Below are 15,529 nucleotides of genomic sequence, written 5' to 3'. Positions count from 1 at the left end.
ATGCGTACATCGAGTTAATATATCAGAACGAGAAATCATGGGAAACGTACAAGAAATACAATACAATAAATAAACTGCAAAAACAAACAATTTGTACATTTGTTTGAGTGGTAAGAAAAAGCAAAGTATACAGCTAAAATTATAAAAGTTTTATAACAAAATAGGGAGAAAGAGAGTCAAATGTTTTATTATAAGAGAGCACAAATATCACCAATTAAAAGTACCCGAGAGGCTTCGCCACCCTTATCGAATTAAAACAAAAATGTTTGAAAAAAATATCTAAAAGGATATAACGTGAATATTATCATAGAAAATATATTAGGGTTGGACATGATTGTGTGGATAATTAATATGGTACTAATGTTCGCACCTAAAATTAAAATTTAGTTCATTCTATGATACCGTTTCTCAAACGTTTTGTCTTGGGGTGAATATTTGAATTATGCTGGATATGTTAGACTAGACTATTAATTAGACTATAAACTAGACTACAGACTAGACTATAGACCAGACTTAGACTAGACTATAGACTGGATTACAGACTAGACTATAGACTAAACTGTAGACTAGACTATAGACCAGACTGTAGACTAGACTATAGACCAGACTGTAGACTAGACTATAGACTAGACTATAGACCAGACTATAGACCAGACTATAGACCAGACTATAGACCAGACTATAAAACCACTGAACTATAGACTGGACTATAGACTAAACTGTAGACTAGACTATAGATTAGACTACAGACTAAAATGTAGACTAGACTATAGACTAAACTGTAGACTAAAATGTAGACTAGACTACAGACTAAAATGTAGACTAGGCTATAGACTAGACTAGACTATAGACTATAGACTACACTGTAGACTAGACTATAGACTAGACTATAGACCAGACTATAGACCAGACTATAGACCAGACTATAAAACTACTAAACCACTGGACTATAGACTGGACTATAGACTAGACTATAGATTAGACTATAGCCTAAACTATAGACTCAACTATAGACTAGACTATAGACTGGACTATACATTAGACTATATAACAGAGTATAGACTGGACTCTAGTCACTAGAGTATAAAACATAGTATAGACTATATTGAAGATTAAATTATAGACTAGACTATCTACTAGACTATATACTAGACCATATACTAGCCTATAGACAGGACTATAGAATAAGCTATAAACTAGACATTTATCTGCTCATTTTTGGGGAAGATAAAGTTCAAAAAAGTTGAAGTCATGAAATGACTTCACCTTAGGCTGTGCGATGATAAATTAGTCACTCATTAACACCACACTTTTAAATACATATAGATTAATTGACTATTTAACAAAATCAAACTACAAGCGAAAATGAGAGTAAAAAATGTTAAATAGAAGAGAATGTATCGGCAATTAAGTATTTTTTTGTCTGAGACATCATTCATGCAAGTGTGAAAAATTTTATTACACCTTCACTTCTAGCCCCAATCTCTGGTCCACTTTAGCATTCATAATGCATTGGGGGCCGCCGTCGGGTGTCATGTATGGTAGATAAGAAATTTAACATAATTTTTGCCAACAAGACGTAATGTATTGGATTCTCATTTAATCTGAATTTTAAGCCGGTGGTTTTTATTCTTGTTGATTTTTCCTTCACACAAATCCCAATAGGAAATTGTTTAGTAATTTATTTATATTTTTTTATTATTTCTTTGCAATATTGTTACCATTTTCTTGAATTCTGTTTTAGTGACCAAACACGTGCTTTTATTTCGTCATCCTTTTTTTTACTACTACATATTATTTAAGGGTGTTATTTATAGCTCCTTTTTTTTGTTAAAGTACTCTCTTCCTTCCTCTCTTTTATAATTTCCTCCACCAAAGTTTGCATGTCCTTTTATAGCAAACAAAAAAAGTAGAACAGAAAACACCTTTTTGTAATTTTCATTAAAGGCTGATGTAAGTTTTATCGTAAAATGTCATCATTTTTATTTCATTAACTCACCACAATTCTCTTATTTTTCCAATTTTATGTTTTATTGAGAACAAGGAGAACAATTTTAAAAGTTTTAAAAATTGTCTCTTTCTTGTTTAAATTTTGTTGTTCCAAATGCGGCTTTTTACAGAAAAAAAACACTGTGAAGCACATACTTTTTTTAGAGAGCGTGATGATACAATGAACTTGCATGCTTTTCAAAAGTCACCCTACAATCGATATTTGAAGTAGTTTAAAAATTATAAAACCACAGCTTAACATTTTGTTATAGCCTTATATATGTATATGGATTGAAATGCTTCTTTTGTTGTTGTCGACTACGGTGTCATAAATAAGCCATCCAAGTTTTGCATAAACAGCTACGGGCTCATGTGGAGACCACTCACGAATCTGGCTTGAAACTCCTAAATCGAGATTATTTATACTGTATACTTCTACAGGAAGCTTTCGCCTGTAGAAAGTTACAGGTAGCCAATCGAGGTACACCCCAAGGTGGGGAACCTCAACATCAACTCAATCCTAAAGGTTCTGGAAAACACGAGTTGCAAAACAACTGCCTACGCAGACGACGTTGTAATAGCAGTTGCTGGTAATGGATCCAAAGATTCTGGCTGATAATCCACTCTAAAGATGGTACTAAAATGGTGCCATAACTGTTGTCTAGGAGTTAATCCAGCCAAAACGGAATTGGTACTATTCATAAGGCATTACACGATTTCACGATTTGCTACTCCTAAGTTACATAAATGGAACAGCACTAGTACTGTCTGACAGTGCCAAATACTTGGGTCTAATTTTGGACAACAAACTCAACTGGAACCTGAACACTCTTAACAGGACCTCCAAAGCGGCCTTTGCAATCAGTTGTAAAAATGCAATATTCCTAAACTGGGGCTTAATCCCTAAAAACATATACTGGATATATCAAACAGTCATCAAACCAATTCTATTCTATGGTGCGACGGTCTGTTGGCTAGCTCTAGAGAGGAATAATCAAATCAGCAAATTCGAACGCATCATGAGAATGATGGCCATCATGGTAACAGGAGCACTGAAGACCACAGCGTCAAAAGCGCTCTTTACTATCCTAAACTGGGCATCACCCGACATTTACGCAAAATAAGTCGCTGCGAACACCGCATTGAGACTTAAGGCTACCAAAGCATGGAAGCATAATACATATGGTCATGCTAAAATCTCAGTACAAATAGGCATTCGATCCGGGGTTTGCAGTAAGCATTCCGGATAGAATGAGCTACACAAATAGCCAATACATAATGGATGATGCCATTCAAATATTCTCTGATGGATCAAAAACACATACAGAAGCAGGATGTGGAATATATTCTGAACAGTTAAACTTAAGACTGTCAGAATGGCTCCCTGACTACTGCAGTTTACTCCAGGCTGAAATTATAGCCATAAAAATTTCTGTAGAATACATACAGTATTATGGAATATCTAACAGGGAAGTCCACATATTTACTGATAGCAAAGCAGCCATTAAATCCCTAGAGAATGTGTATACATACCACGTCGAAAGTTGTCCAAGAATACCGGTCGTCTCTCGAGGAGATAGCGAGACATTCATGGGTGACGCTTGTTCCTGGACATGGGGATATAGAAGACAAAGAAGTGCTCTACAAGTGAATGATTTTGGCAGCAACATCGGCATACCCTACGTGAAAGGTAAAATGGCTGATTATAGACAAACTGCATACGATCGCTAATAGAAGATGGGAAACCAGGAAATAGATACGACACGGACAAACTATGTCATAAAACTGTCAAGATCCAATCTCAGGAACCTTAGTGCGGTTATAACAGGACATTGGACACTGGGCATTCATGCGCAGAAGCTAAAACTTCCTTCATACAATGATTATTGTACGAGCTGTAATGACGAGGAGGAAAATTACAGTACAGAGCATTTTCTATGTCACTGCCCCGGAAATGTTTAGTCGGCGTACAATCGTTGACAAAAGCTGTCTGTCAGATGAGCATCCAGCAACGATTAATACCTTCATCTGTCAGACCAAAAAGCTGAAATAATTCCGCCCTCTTCAATAAGGAGGTGAAGTGTTAATATCATGGTAACACAACGAGACCTATCTGGACCCATGTGAGCTTTGCCTCGGGCGGCTGCCAAATTAACCTAACCTACGATGTTCAATTTTTCACCACGTTCCAAAAATATTTATGGTGGGCAGTTTGCTAATGTTTTACAATTATTGTTGTTATTACACAAGATTCATTTGGAGTTGCATTTGCGTGTTTTTGTTTTTTCTTTATTTTGTTTGTACAGTTATCAACTGTCATACTGCTTGCTAGCTGTTATATTACTATTAAAAAAACAATTGTCAATTTCGAACAAATTTAGTTCTTTGTTTATCAGCTGTATATTTTATGTTGTCCATATAATTTGGTAGGATGGTGGAAGCTTTTGTATCAAATCAAAGAGAAGTGATGAATTACTTGAAGTAATTATGGATATAAGGCTGAGATCTTCAATGGCTAAGGAGGTAAGTGACTTTAAATTATTTTCATCAACTTTTGGTGATAGATTAATTATATTTTTATTGAATTTATTTTTTTTTTTTTTTCAGGAAATAATCGACAGGTGTTAAAGCGCACGACCTTTGAGACCTACTGACAATCCATTTTTCGACAGTAATTCCAAATAATGATTTCGACAGCACATGTGTACTGTCGTTCTTTAAAAATATCCGATATAAATAGTTAAATATTTCGATGTGTTTCAAACGAAATCTTCTATTGGAAATTTCGATCAAAAGACTTAAACATTTTATTCAATTGCTAATATTGATTGTTGCATATTTTGAAACAATTTCACAATAAATTTTAACAACTCTCTTTATTTCTAATATGCACTGTTTGTTTACAAAATGTGTCGAGTAATGGCTTTTTGCAATAATTTGTGTTTGTTTTTATTTATTAAATAATTGTTTTTTGTTTTGAATGAATCATTTGGTTTTATATGAATAGACAAAATTATTAAAGTGAATAATGTCGTCATCATGATGCGTTAATTTTTATCGAAAAAAAGCACGCACATGATAAGTGTTATAAACGTTTATAAACAGAAATACACATGTATGTATGTTGCCAGAAACATTAAATAAATTGGGGATACATGTTTACAGCAAAATTAACAGCAATTGGTAAAGATGGGCCCTTCAGACGATCACACTTTACGTACGACAAGTCTAATGAAAAAGAAAAATGAAATTCCATCCGTATGACAAAAAAGAGAATAAAAGTGGTATGATTTATATTTTTTGTGTTTACACGATTGGTATAAAACAATAACAAAGTAAGATGGAAACAGTTGTTTCACTCTTTTGTGTGTGTTTACATAAAAATACATCCCTGATCTAATGCGACTTGCTTGTTTTTTGAATAATTTCAAAAAATGAAGAGAGCCATACGACTGTCAAATTTTCTATCCGTATTTTCTCTCAATATGTGATGATTTCGTTATATATTGCGTTTTGACGATCCCATCCGTTATCTTCTACACAAAATTTTGACAGATCATATTACTTGTGTGTTCACGTGAAGGGGGCTTTACTAGCAATACCCATTGTATGTATGTATGTGCGTCAATCACGCCTAAACGGCGAAACCGATTTCGAAATTTTTCAAATTTGGCGTATTGATCTATGTCTGTCTGGAGCGTCAATAGGATATGAATGGGAGAAAACAGCGGTAGACGGGAAAAATAAATATTTCTGCGCTTAAAGACTGAACTGTATCGGTTCTATTGCGAACATATTTTCGATATAGCTTTTTAAAGTATCAGAAATATTTACTAAAAAGTTGGACCTCAACGGGCAAAAAATTAAGAAAAAACGGCGAAAAACGTGCAAAATAAGTACGTTTGTGCTTGAAGACAGATTTTTGTCTGTTCTAAGCAGAAATATTTTTGATTTAGTTTATGAAAGTGTCAAAAATACGTACTAGCAAGGATTCGTTTGCTTATAAAAGAAGTTTTTTTTAGCAAAAACAAAAAATGTTTTTGTTTAATTTAAAGATTTTGTAGACATTTATATGGCAACGCTGTATGGGAGAAACCACGCTCCCTATTGGTATTCCGCCAATTTATTACCCAAATGTTTACATGGATGACAAAATTGTTGGACTCTACGTGTTATATTTTCTCAGATATACTGACTTAATATTTTCTTTATATTTTTACCACTATAGCCAGTCCTCCCATTTTGTCCACAAATGTTCATATGGATGTCAAAGTTGCCCACATAAAATTTGAGGATCTTAGCTGTTGCGACTTCTAATATTATTAATATTTTACTAGCCTATTGACTATTCTATAAATTAATATATTGACTTACCTTTTGACTATTTTATTGACTAGTCTATTGACTGGTTTATGGACTAGTTTATTGACTATAGATCAACCTATTGACTAGTGTATTGATTAGTTTATTAAATAACTAGTTTATTAACTAATGTAATAATTAACTAATGATCAATTCAGTTGATTAGTCTATTAACTAGTCTATTGAATAGTATATGGTCTACTTAGCAAATGTTTATAATAAAAAAGGTATGTATGTATGTAATTGAAAAAAATATTGGAATAGTACTGAATTTACCATCCCTGGAAGAAATATACTTGTGTATATAAAAAGAGTTCACAAACATTAGTAGTATAATGAAATGTTTATAAACATATGGATGTAAATGTTTATAAACATCTCCTAGTAAGTATTTTCTCTTTTTCTCTTTATTTCATTTAAACGGCTAAAAGCCTAGCGAACGGTGCATTTTCGATTTTCAGTTGAATTTTTCACAAATTATATGACATTTTATTTGATATTAAAATACAATTACCTATTTGTTCAAATATGTAAGTCTCCACACTTGTTTCATGAAATCCTAACCTTTATCAAAGAATATTTATCGAATAATAGACTTCCAAAAATATAATAAACATTTTTACATGTATTTTATTTATAAAGTTTTAACCAAATTACATTTCACTATTAACAACTATTTTCAAGGTCCAAGCATGTTTTAGTCTTCTCTTATCAATATGATTTTTAGGTGGAAATACCACATGTAAAGCGAAACCATGTAAATCCCACTGAAATTAATAAATTTTTTAAATATTTTGAATATACCAAAAACCACAATAAAACCAATTACATACCTTAATTTGCGAATACTCCATACCCAACATTTCTATCGAATAGATATTACGTTCCCTTACTGAATTTAATAAATCTAGACCTACTAAACGAACACTTAAATATTCACTTGTTGAATTACCCCAAGGATATATAGTTAAACTATTAGTATCGTAGGGATATTCCAAAACAATGGCATAGATATTTATAAGTTGCCTTCCCTCATCTACCTTACTAGTGTACCATACAGAGGGCGTAACGATATCATTCTGATACAACCAGGGTTTAGTGGCATAAATAGCTTCACCATTTACTTTCAACCATTGACCCATGTCACGTAATCTCTCCTCAAATATGGGTAAAATGGTACCATATTTAGTGGGTCCCACATTGATCAAAACATTGCCATTACAACTGACGGTAGTAACTACTTGATGTATGACTTCTTCACTTGTCATGAAATCCTTAAGAGTCAAATCAAAACGTTGACCCCAACTTGCTTTGTCCAAAGTGAAGGCGTTTTCCCATTTATGAGGCTGTAATACACCTGGATTAAAACGATCTTGACAATTGTAAAAATCGCCATGCATGCAAGCAGTTCCAATACCCCAGCGATCATTAGTTACGATTGTATCACGCACAGGGCTGTCATTGTAAAGCCTGAAAAAGTCTCAAAGTCCCATTAATTTTTAGGTAACAGTAATTCAGAAAAGACTTTGAAGGATTATTTTCTTTGAAAGTCTTAATTTTTCGGTTTCTCTTACCATGCTATAAATTCCTCTGATTTCCAATACTTTGCGGGTGCTTCCGCATCACCATCGGACCATAAAATTTCGGGCAAATATTCTTGTATTAAATACATTTGTTCGGGTCTAACTTTATTCGTTACATAATTTTGTTTTAAAAATAAGTGCAATTTATCATCGATATACATGCGATTAAACCACTCGAACAAGGAATAATATAAACCAAATTTTAAATCGGTATTATTGCGCAAAGCAGATGATAGTTCTCCTTTAATAATTATAATGATTTAAAATTGTTTTATATGAATAATATGCAATAAACACGAACTTACTTATTATGTCCCGTTTGGGTCCAACATCCATAGAATTCCAACCGAATGATTGTTCTGAAGGCCAAAGGCAATAACCCTCATGGTGTTTACTAGTTAGGACCACATATCTGAAAATAAAAATTTCTGGATAGTTATTAGAAAAACCAAACCTTAAATCTATAGATAGATAGATAGATAGATAGATAGATAGATAGATAGATAGATAGATAGATAGATAGATAGATAGATAGATAGATAGATAGATAGATAGATAGATAGATAGATAGATAGATAGATAGATAGATAGATAGATAGAAGATAGATAGATAGATAATATTAGATAGATAGATAGATAGATAGATAGATAGATAGGTAGATATAGATAGGTATATATATCTATATATATATATATATATATATATATATATATATATATATATATATATATATATATATATATATATATTATATATATATATATATATATATATATATTTAGTCAAATACATATATAGCAATATATAAAAAATTAACTTATTACATTTTTACACTTTGTCATAAAATTGCATTTGCAAAATTAGCGGTAATAACTTAAAGTCTTGTAGTTTCCCTACTATAAAGAAAACTTTAAATAAACACAAATAGCCCATAAAATTTACAATTTATGGTTTGAGAAAATATTAGAGTTTAACCCACTGGAGCCAAAACAGTAGAGTTCGATTTATATGCAGTTAAACTAATAAAATTCGATATAAATCAGGTTTATAAAAATTTTGTATATCTTTAAAATTTCATACATTATGGAAATTTACTCTCTCACATACATACGAGCACATTCTTCTAAATTGAATAAAATGATTAGATAAAGGTAAAAAATATCATTATGGGGAGGACATGTTTTTTGTCGAATATCGTTAACCATTTTCTGGTAATGCAAATAAATATTTTAGCCAACTGCTTTGAAGTCCTTTGAGGCTGTGAACCAAATACATATTTGCCAAGGTTAGTCTAAGATCGGTTAGCGGCTAATCGGGTTCATTTTTTCAATTACTATAGACAATATTTAGACTTGAGTCCCTGCGTAAGCACGAGTAAAACGCTTATATTTCAAAAGAGTAATTTATAAAGTTTAGTTTTATTTGGCAGGAAATTAATATTACCTTCCGAAAATTACTTTAAATAGGTTTCATTAGTTTAAACATGCCCTCCAAACAACCACAAAAATTAGTTAAATTTTTAAATTTAAATTAATTATAAACACTTGTTAAGTTTATCAATAAAAATCACTTTCTACTCACCTTGCCCCACTGTCTTTAAATAACAGAGACCATTGAGTGGCATCAAATAACTCAGCTGTGAAATCTTGAGCAAATTCCTGATAAGAAAAGTTAGGTTTATAATTCTTCTCCATAAAATCAACGTAATTTGTATTTTTAAAATCTAAAATTATAAACAAAATAAAATGAATTGTATAACGAACGTATTTATAATAAAACATACATTTCCAATATTTCCAAAACCACTCAGAACCCATACTGGGAACAGAATATACACCCCAGTGTATGAATATACCCACTTTAGCTTCATCATACCAACTGGGCAGTGGTCGTTTATCCAGACTTGACCAATTTGGTTCGTATTTAGTTTCTACTTTTGCACAATTGCTAAGCTTTGTACAAAATATTACAATTAATATAATTAAAACTGTATTCCCCATTTAACAATGATCGTTGATGTACGTTCTAGAGCTGATCGCAGTAATAGACACACTGAGTTTATATATAAACATCTGCAATGTCAACTGAGCTCAATTGTTTGTTCGGTCAGATATACTCGCACTCAATAACTGAGTTTAAAAGTTTGTTTATTATACCCACTATTTCAAAAATTAATGGCATATTGATATGTAATTTCGTTCGTCGCAAAAAAACTGTGAACGAATGAAACAATAAAAATCAGTTGTTGAAATGATTTCTTTAATAATTATACTAACACTACTTAGTTTTTACAAAATTATATTTCATTATTAACGACAATTTTAAAAGTCCAGGCATGCTTTAGGCCTCTCTTATCAATAAGGTTTTTGGGTGGGAATTCTAGATGTAAAGCTGAACCATGTAAATCCCACTGAAATTAAATGATAAATAATTTTGAAAAACTTTAATAAAAACCACATTCAATATAATTACCTTTATAGTCAAATCCTCCAAACCCAACATTTCTATTGAATTGATATTACGTTCTTTAATTGAATTTAATAATTCCAAGCCAACTAATTGTATATTCAAATATTCAGTAGATGAATTGCCCCAAGGATATATAATTACACTATTAGTATCATAGGGATATTCCAAAACAATGGCATAGATATTAATAAGTTGTTTATTACCCTCCACCCTGCTAGTGTACCATATAGAGGGAGTGATGCTATCATTTTGATATAACCAAGGTTTCGTGCCATAAATAGCTTCACCATTTATTTTCAACCATTCACCCATGTCACGTAATCTCTCTTCAAATATGGGTAAAATGGTGCCGTATTTGGTGGGTCCTATATTGATCAAAACATTACCATTACAACTGACGGTAGTAACTACTTGATGTATGACTTCTTCACTTGTCATAAAATCCTTTAAAGTCAAATCAAAACGTTGACCCCAACTCTGTTTATCCAAAGTGAAAGCGTTTTCCCATTTATGAGGCTGTAATACTCCAGGATTAAAACGATCTTTACAATTATAGAAGTCTCCATGTAAACAAGCAGTGCCAATTCCCCAGCGATCATTGGTTACAATTGTATCACCCACTGGACTGTCATTGTAAAGCCTGAAAGGAAGTGTTTTAATAAATTAAAAGGTAATGTTTTATATACTGTAATAGAAATTTTAAGATTTTCATTTCAAAATCTATAAGATATTAAGTATCTAATATGTTATAAGACCATCAAATGTTCTTTTCTAAATAAAATGATTCCCAAGTTTAGGTAAAACAAGTTAAAAATTTTTCTTTATAGCTTACCATGCTATAAACTCTTCAGATTTCCAATACTTGGCCGGTGCTTCCCAATCTCCATCGGACCATAAAATTTCAGGCAAATATTCTTGTATCAAATACTTTTGTTCGGGTCTAACTTTATTTGTCACATAATTTTGTTGTAAAAATACATGTAATTTATCATTGATATACATGCGATTGAACCACTCGAATAATGAATAATATAAACCGAATTTTAAATCGGTATTCTTTCGCAAAGCAGAAGATAGTTCTCCTAAAATTATGGGAAATTTTATATTGATTTAAATCTCTTATATTTTTGATTCAAAACCACAAACGTACTTATTATGTCTCGTTTGGGTCCAACATCCATAGAATTCCAACCGAATGATTGTTCTGAAGGCCACAGACAATAACCGTCATGATGTTTACTGGTTAGGACCACATATCTAAAAATATGACATTTACAAACAAATGTATAGTTCAGTTCCAGTTCTATTTTAGTTCCATTCTAATTCAGTTCTTGTTCAGTTCTAGTTCAGTTCTAGTTCAGTTCTAGTTCAGTTCTAGTTCAGTTAAAGTTCAGTTCTAGTTCAGTTAAAGTTCAGTTCTAGTTCAGTTCTAGTTTAGTTCTAGTTCAGTTCTAGTTCAGTTCTAGTTCAGTTCTAGTTCAGTTCTAGTCCAGTTCTAGTTCAGTTCTAGTTCAGTTCTAATTCAGTTCTAGTTCAGTTCTTGTTCAGTTCTAGTTCAGTTCTAATTCAGTTCCAGTTCTAGTTCAGTTCTTGTTCAGTTCTAGTTCAGTTCTAGTTCAGTTCTAGTTCAGTTCTAGTTCAGTTCTAGTTCAGTTCTAGTTCAGTTCTAGTTCAGTGCTAGTTCAGTTCTAGTTCAGTTCTAGTTCAGTTCTAGTTCAGTTCTAGTTCAGTTCTAGTTCAGTTCTAGTTCAGTTCTAGTTCAGTTCTAGTTTAGTTCTGGTTCAGTTCTAGTTCAGTTCTAGTTCAGTTCTTGTTCAGTTCTTGTTCAGTTCTTGTTCAGTTCTAGTTCAGTTCTAGTTCAGTTCCAGTTCAGTTCTAGTTCAGTTCTAGTTTAGTTCTAGTTCAGTTCAGTTCTAGTTCAAGTTCAGTTCTAGTTCAAGTTTCAGTTCTAGTTCAAGTTTCAGTTCTAGTTCAGTTGTAGTTCAATTTTAGTTCAGTTTGAGTTCAGTTCTAGTTCAGTTCAGTTCTAAACTGTTTAAATATATGTATATTCCTTCGGTCAATGTAACACGAAATTATTGCACCAAATATTTTTTTGGAAATAGGTCCATATTTGTCTCATTATCATTAAAAATTTTGACATTATATTTACACTTAATAGATCAATATTAAACATCTTCTACTCACTTTGCCCCACTGTCTCTAAATAATAGAGACCATTGAGTGGCATTAAATAACTCAGCAGTAAAATCTTGAGCAAACTCTTGATAAGTAAAGCCGGGTTTATAATTCTTCTCCATAAAATCAACGTAATTTTTATATTTTAGATCTAAAAATATACAAAATTTTATAAAGATTTCATCTAATGTATAAAATATATAAAAACTTACTTTTCCAATCTGTCCAAAACCATTCAGAACCCATACTGGGTACTGAGTATACACCCCAGTGTATGAATATACCAACTTTGGCTTCATCATACCAAGTGGGCAATGGTCTTGTATCTAGACTTGACCAATTTGGTTCGTATTTTGTTTGTACCTTTGCACAAGTACTTAATATTGCACAAAAGGTTAAAATTAATGCAAATAAAAATTTATTTTCCATTTAAGAATTAAACTAATCGCTGCTGATTAGCTCTAGTATAGATCAACTCTCACAGTATTATACACACTGATTTAACAAATTCTATCTACACTTTTGAATTGTAAACTCAGCTCAATTGTTTCGTTTTAATAGATACTCATTCATTCTCAATTGTGGATTTATACATTTGTTTACTTTTTAATTGAGCATGTTTTTACAGATGTTGTTGCACAATGGAAAACAACTCATTTGCTGATAAAAATCATTTATGTTGAACTCTTAAGTTGAGTAGGTAGATGGTATCTTCGTGTTCTATCTGTGTTGCACAAAACAGTGGGACGGAATATAATTTTTTGGAAATAAATTTGGTATTTCCCAACGACTTGTTCAATAGAAAAGAATTGAGAACGTAAAAGCCAATGGCTTCTCGTATTTAACGCTCTAGGAGCGGACCAAGTAGCTCTTCTTCGACATGTACATTTTTGGCATTTTCGTCCGATTTTAACAATTTTAATTTTTTCTGAGTAAGTAAGTAAGTAAGTAAGTAAGTAAGTAAGTAAGTAAGTAAGTAAGTAAGTAAGTAAGTAAGTAAGTAAGTAAGTAAGTAAGTAAGTAAGTAAGTAAGTAAGTAAGTAAGTAAGTAAGTAAGTAAGTAAGTAAGTAAGTAAGTAAGTAAGTAAGTAAGTAAGTAAGTAAGTAAGTAAGTAAGTAAGTAAGTAAGTAAGTAAGTAAGTAAGTAAGTAAGTAAGTAAGTAAGTAAGTAAGTAAGTAAGTAAGTAAGTAAGTAAGTAAGTAAGTAAGTAAGTAAGTAAGTAAGTAAGTAAGTAAGTAAGTAAGTAAGTAAGTAAGTAAGTAAGTAAGTAAGTAAGTAAGTAAGTAGTAAGTAAGTAAGTAAGTAAGTAAGTAAGAAGTAAGTAAGTAAGTAAGTAAGTAAGTAAGTAAGTAAGTAAGTAAGTAAGTAAGTAAGTAAGTAAGTAAGTAAGTAAGTAAGTAAGTAAGTAAGTAAGTAAGTAAGTAAGTAAGTAAGTAAGTAAGTAAGTAAGTAAGTAAGTAAGTAAGTAAGTAAGTAAGTAAGTAAGTAAGTAAGTAAGTAAGTAAGTAGTAAGTAAGTAAGTAAGTAAGTAAAGTAAGTAAGTAAGTAAGTAAGTAAGTAAGTAAGTAAGTAAGTAAGTAAGTAAGTAAGTAAGTAAGTAAGTAAGTAAGTAAGTAAGTAAGTAAGTAAGTAAGTAAGTAAGTAAGTACGTAAGTAAGTAAGTAAGTAAGTAAGTAAGTAAGTAAGTAAGTAAGTAAGTAAGTAAGTAAGTAAGTAAGTAAGTAAGTAAGTAAGTAAGTAAGTAAGTAAGTAAGTAAGTAAGTAAGTAAGTAAGTAAGTAAGTAAGTAAGTAAGTAAGTAAGTAAGTAAGTAAGTAAGTAAGTAAGTAAGTAAGTAAGTAAGTAAGTAAGTAAGTAAGTAAGTAAGTAAGTAAGTAAGTAAGTAAGAAGTAAGTAAGTAAGTAAGTAAGTAAGTAAGTAAGTAAGTAAGTAAGTAAGTAAGTAAGTAAGTAAGTAAGTAAGTAAGTAAGTAAGTAAGTAAGTAAGTAAGTAAGTAAGTAAGTAAGTAAGTAAGTAAGTAAGTAAGTAAGTAGTAAGTAAGTAAGTAAGTAAGTAAGTAAGTAAGTAAGTAAGTAAGTAAGTAAGTAAGTAAGTAAGTAAGTAAGTAAGTAAGTAAGTAAGTAAGTAAGTAAGTAAGTAAGTAAGTAAGTAAGTAAGTAAGTAAGTTAGTTAGTTAGTAAGTAAGTAAGTAAGTAAGTAAGTAAGTAAGTAAGTAAGTAACACAATTTGTAAACAATTTCCAAATTGAATTCATTCATGCCCAATAAGTATGAACCGCCATCAAAAGACCTCAAATTAATCAATAACTTCTTTGCAGATTTTATTTGCTTCAAAAAACTTTATTTAGTCATATTACTTATAGATCAAGTTGAAAAAATGTATATGTGTGAAATGATAGATTTAATTTTAAACTTAGTTGTATGTTAAAATGTAAAAAAAGATATTTGCTTAAATAATTTACTCTTTTTGTTTATAATAATAAGATAAGGATTATAATAATTTATAAAAATGCATAAAATATTTTAAGTTTAATTTAATGTATTTATAAAAAGTAGAAACTACCAAATTTAGAAATAAAATATTTCAAAAAAGTGTTTAATATTTATCTGTATGAAATTATAATTCAACTAAAGTTAACACATAACAAGAAATTCTTAAAGAATTTTCCAGCAAAAAAACAAGGAGGCAGGAAAAAACAAATCAAGGTATTATATAAAATGTAATGTAATGGCGATTTGGTTTTTTTAAGTAAAAATTTAACAACTTAAAACTCTGTGAGTCGATTGAATTATTTATAATTGTTTTTGTATTTTACTGTCAACTATTGCTTGCAGATTTATTGAGTTGAGTTTGTTTTATTGTTAGTTAATAATATGTAATGCATAGTGTAAGTATTTAGTATAGTTTGTTGGAAAGTGTTATACTTTAAGTATAACACCTTTAAGCT

At 30.9% G+C, this 15,529-nt stretch overlaps 2 protein-coding genes across 2 annotated transcripts; both read right to left on the bottom strand.

Annotated features, from left to right (window-relative positions):
- Positions 1 to 6,956: 6,956 nt before the first annotated feature.
- LOC119610596 (putative alpha-L-fucosidase) lies at positions 6,957 to 9,997 on the bottom strand. The gene is made up of 6 exons (XM_037965891.1): positions 9,719 to 9,997; positions 9,517 to 9,658; positions 8,240 to 8,346; positions 7,926 to 8,175; positions 7,185 to 7,821; positions 6,957 to 7,118 (listed from the first exon to the last, which is right to left on the bottom strand). Exons 1-6 carry the CDS (start codon positions 9,933 to 9,935, stop codon positions 7,005 to 7,007), a joined length of 1,467 nt encoding a protein of 488 aa, XP_037821819.1. The 5' UTR covers positions 9,936 to 9,997; the 3' UTR covers positions 6,957 to 7,004.
- Positions 9,998 to 10,173: 176 nt separating this feature from the next.
- LOC119610595 (putative alpha-L-fucosidase) lies at positions 10,174 to 13,073 on the bottom strand. Its single transcript, XM_037965889.1, has 6 exons — positions 12,795 to 13,073; positions 12,592 to 12,733; positions 11,555 to 11,661; positions 11,237 to 11,486; positions 10,408 to 11,044; positions 10,174 to 10,345 (listed from the first exon to the last, which is right to left on the bottom strand). Exons 1-6 carry the CDS (start codon positions 13,009 to 13,011, stop codon positions 10,232 to 10,234), a joined length of 1,467 nt encoding a protein of 488 aa, XP_037821817.1. The 5' UTR covers positions 13,012 to 13,073; the 3' UTR covers positions 10,174 to 10,231.
- Positions 13,074 to 15,529: the final 2,456 nt, after the last annotated feature.

This window comes from Lucilia sericata, unplaced genomic scaffold, assembly GCF_015586225.1.
Source record: "Lucilia sericata isolate MDLA Ls3-8-SP2 unplaced genomic scaffold, ASM1558622v1 Contig001241F_arrow, whole genome shotgun sequence".
NCBI classification, from domain to species: domain Eukaryota; kingdom Metazoa; phylum Arthropoda; class Insecta; order Diptera; family Calliphoridae; genus Lucilia; species Lucilia sericata.
This window is presented reverse-complemented; position numbering and strand designations above follow the sequence as displayed.

Excerpts from the sequence above, each read along its gene's own strand:
- LOC119610596 (XM_037965891.1), bottom strand. The coding sequence starts at position 9,935 with ATGGGGAATACAGTTTTAATTATATTAATTGTAATATTTTGTACAAAG. Across the intron at positions 9,659-9,718 it reads GTTTTGGAAATATTGGAAAT|ATTTTAAAAATACAAATTAC; the intron begins GTATGTTTTATT and ends TTATAATTTTAG. Across the intron at positions 8,176-8,239 it reads ACCCAAACGGGACATAATAA|GAGAACTATCATCTGCTTTG; the intron begins GTAAGTTCGTGT and ends TAATTATTAAAG.
- LOC119610595 (XM_037965889.1), bottom strand. The coding sequence starts at position 13,011 with ATGGAAAATAAATTTTTATTTGCATTAATTTTAACCTTTTGTGCAATA. Across the intron at positions 12,734-12,794 it reads GTTTTGGACAGATTGGAAAA|ATCTAAAATATAAAAATTAC; the intron begins GTAAGTTTTTAT and ends GTATATTTTTAG. Across the intron at positions 11,662-12,591 it reads TTTAGAGACAGTGGGGCAAA|ATATGTGGTCCTAACCAGTA; the intron begins GTGAGTAGAAGA and ends TCATATTTTTAG.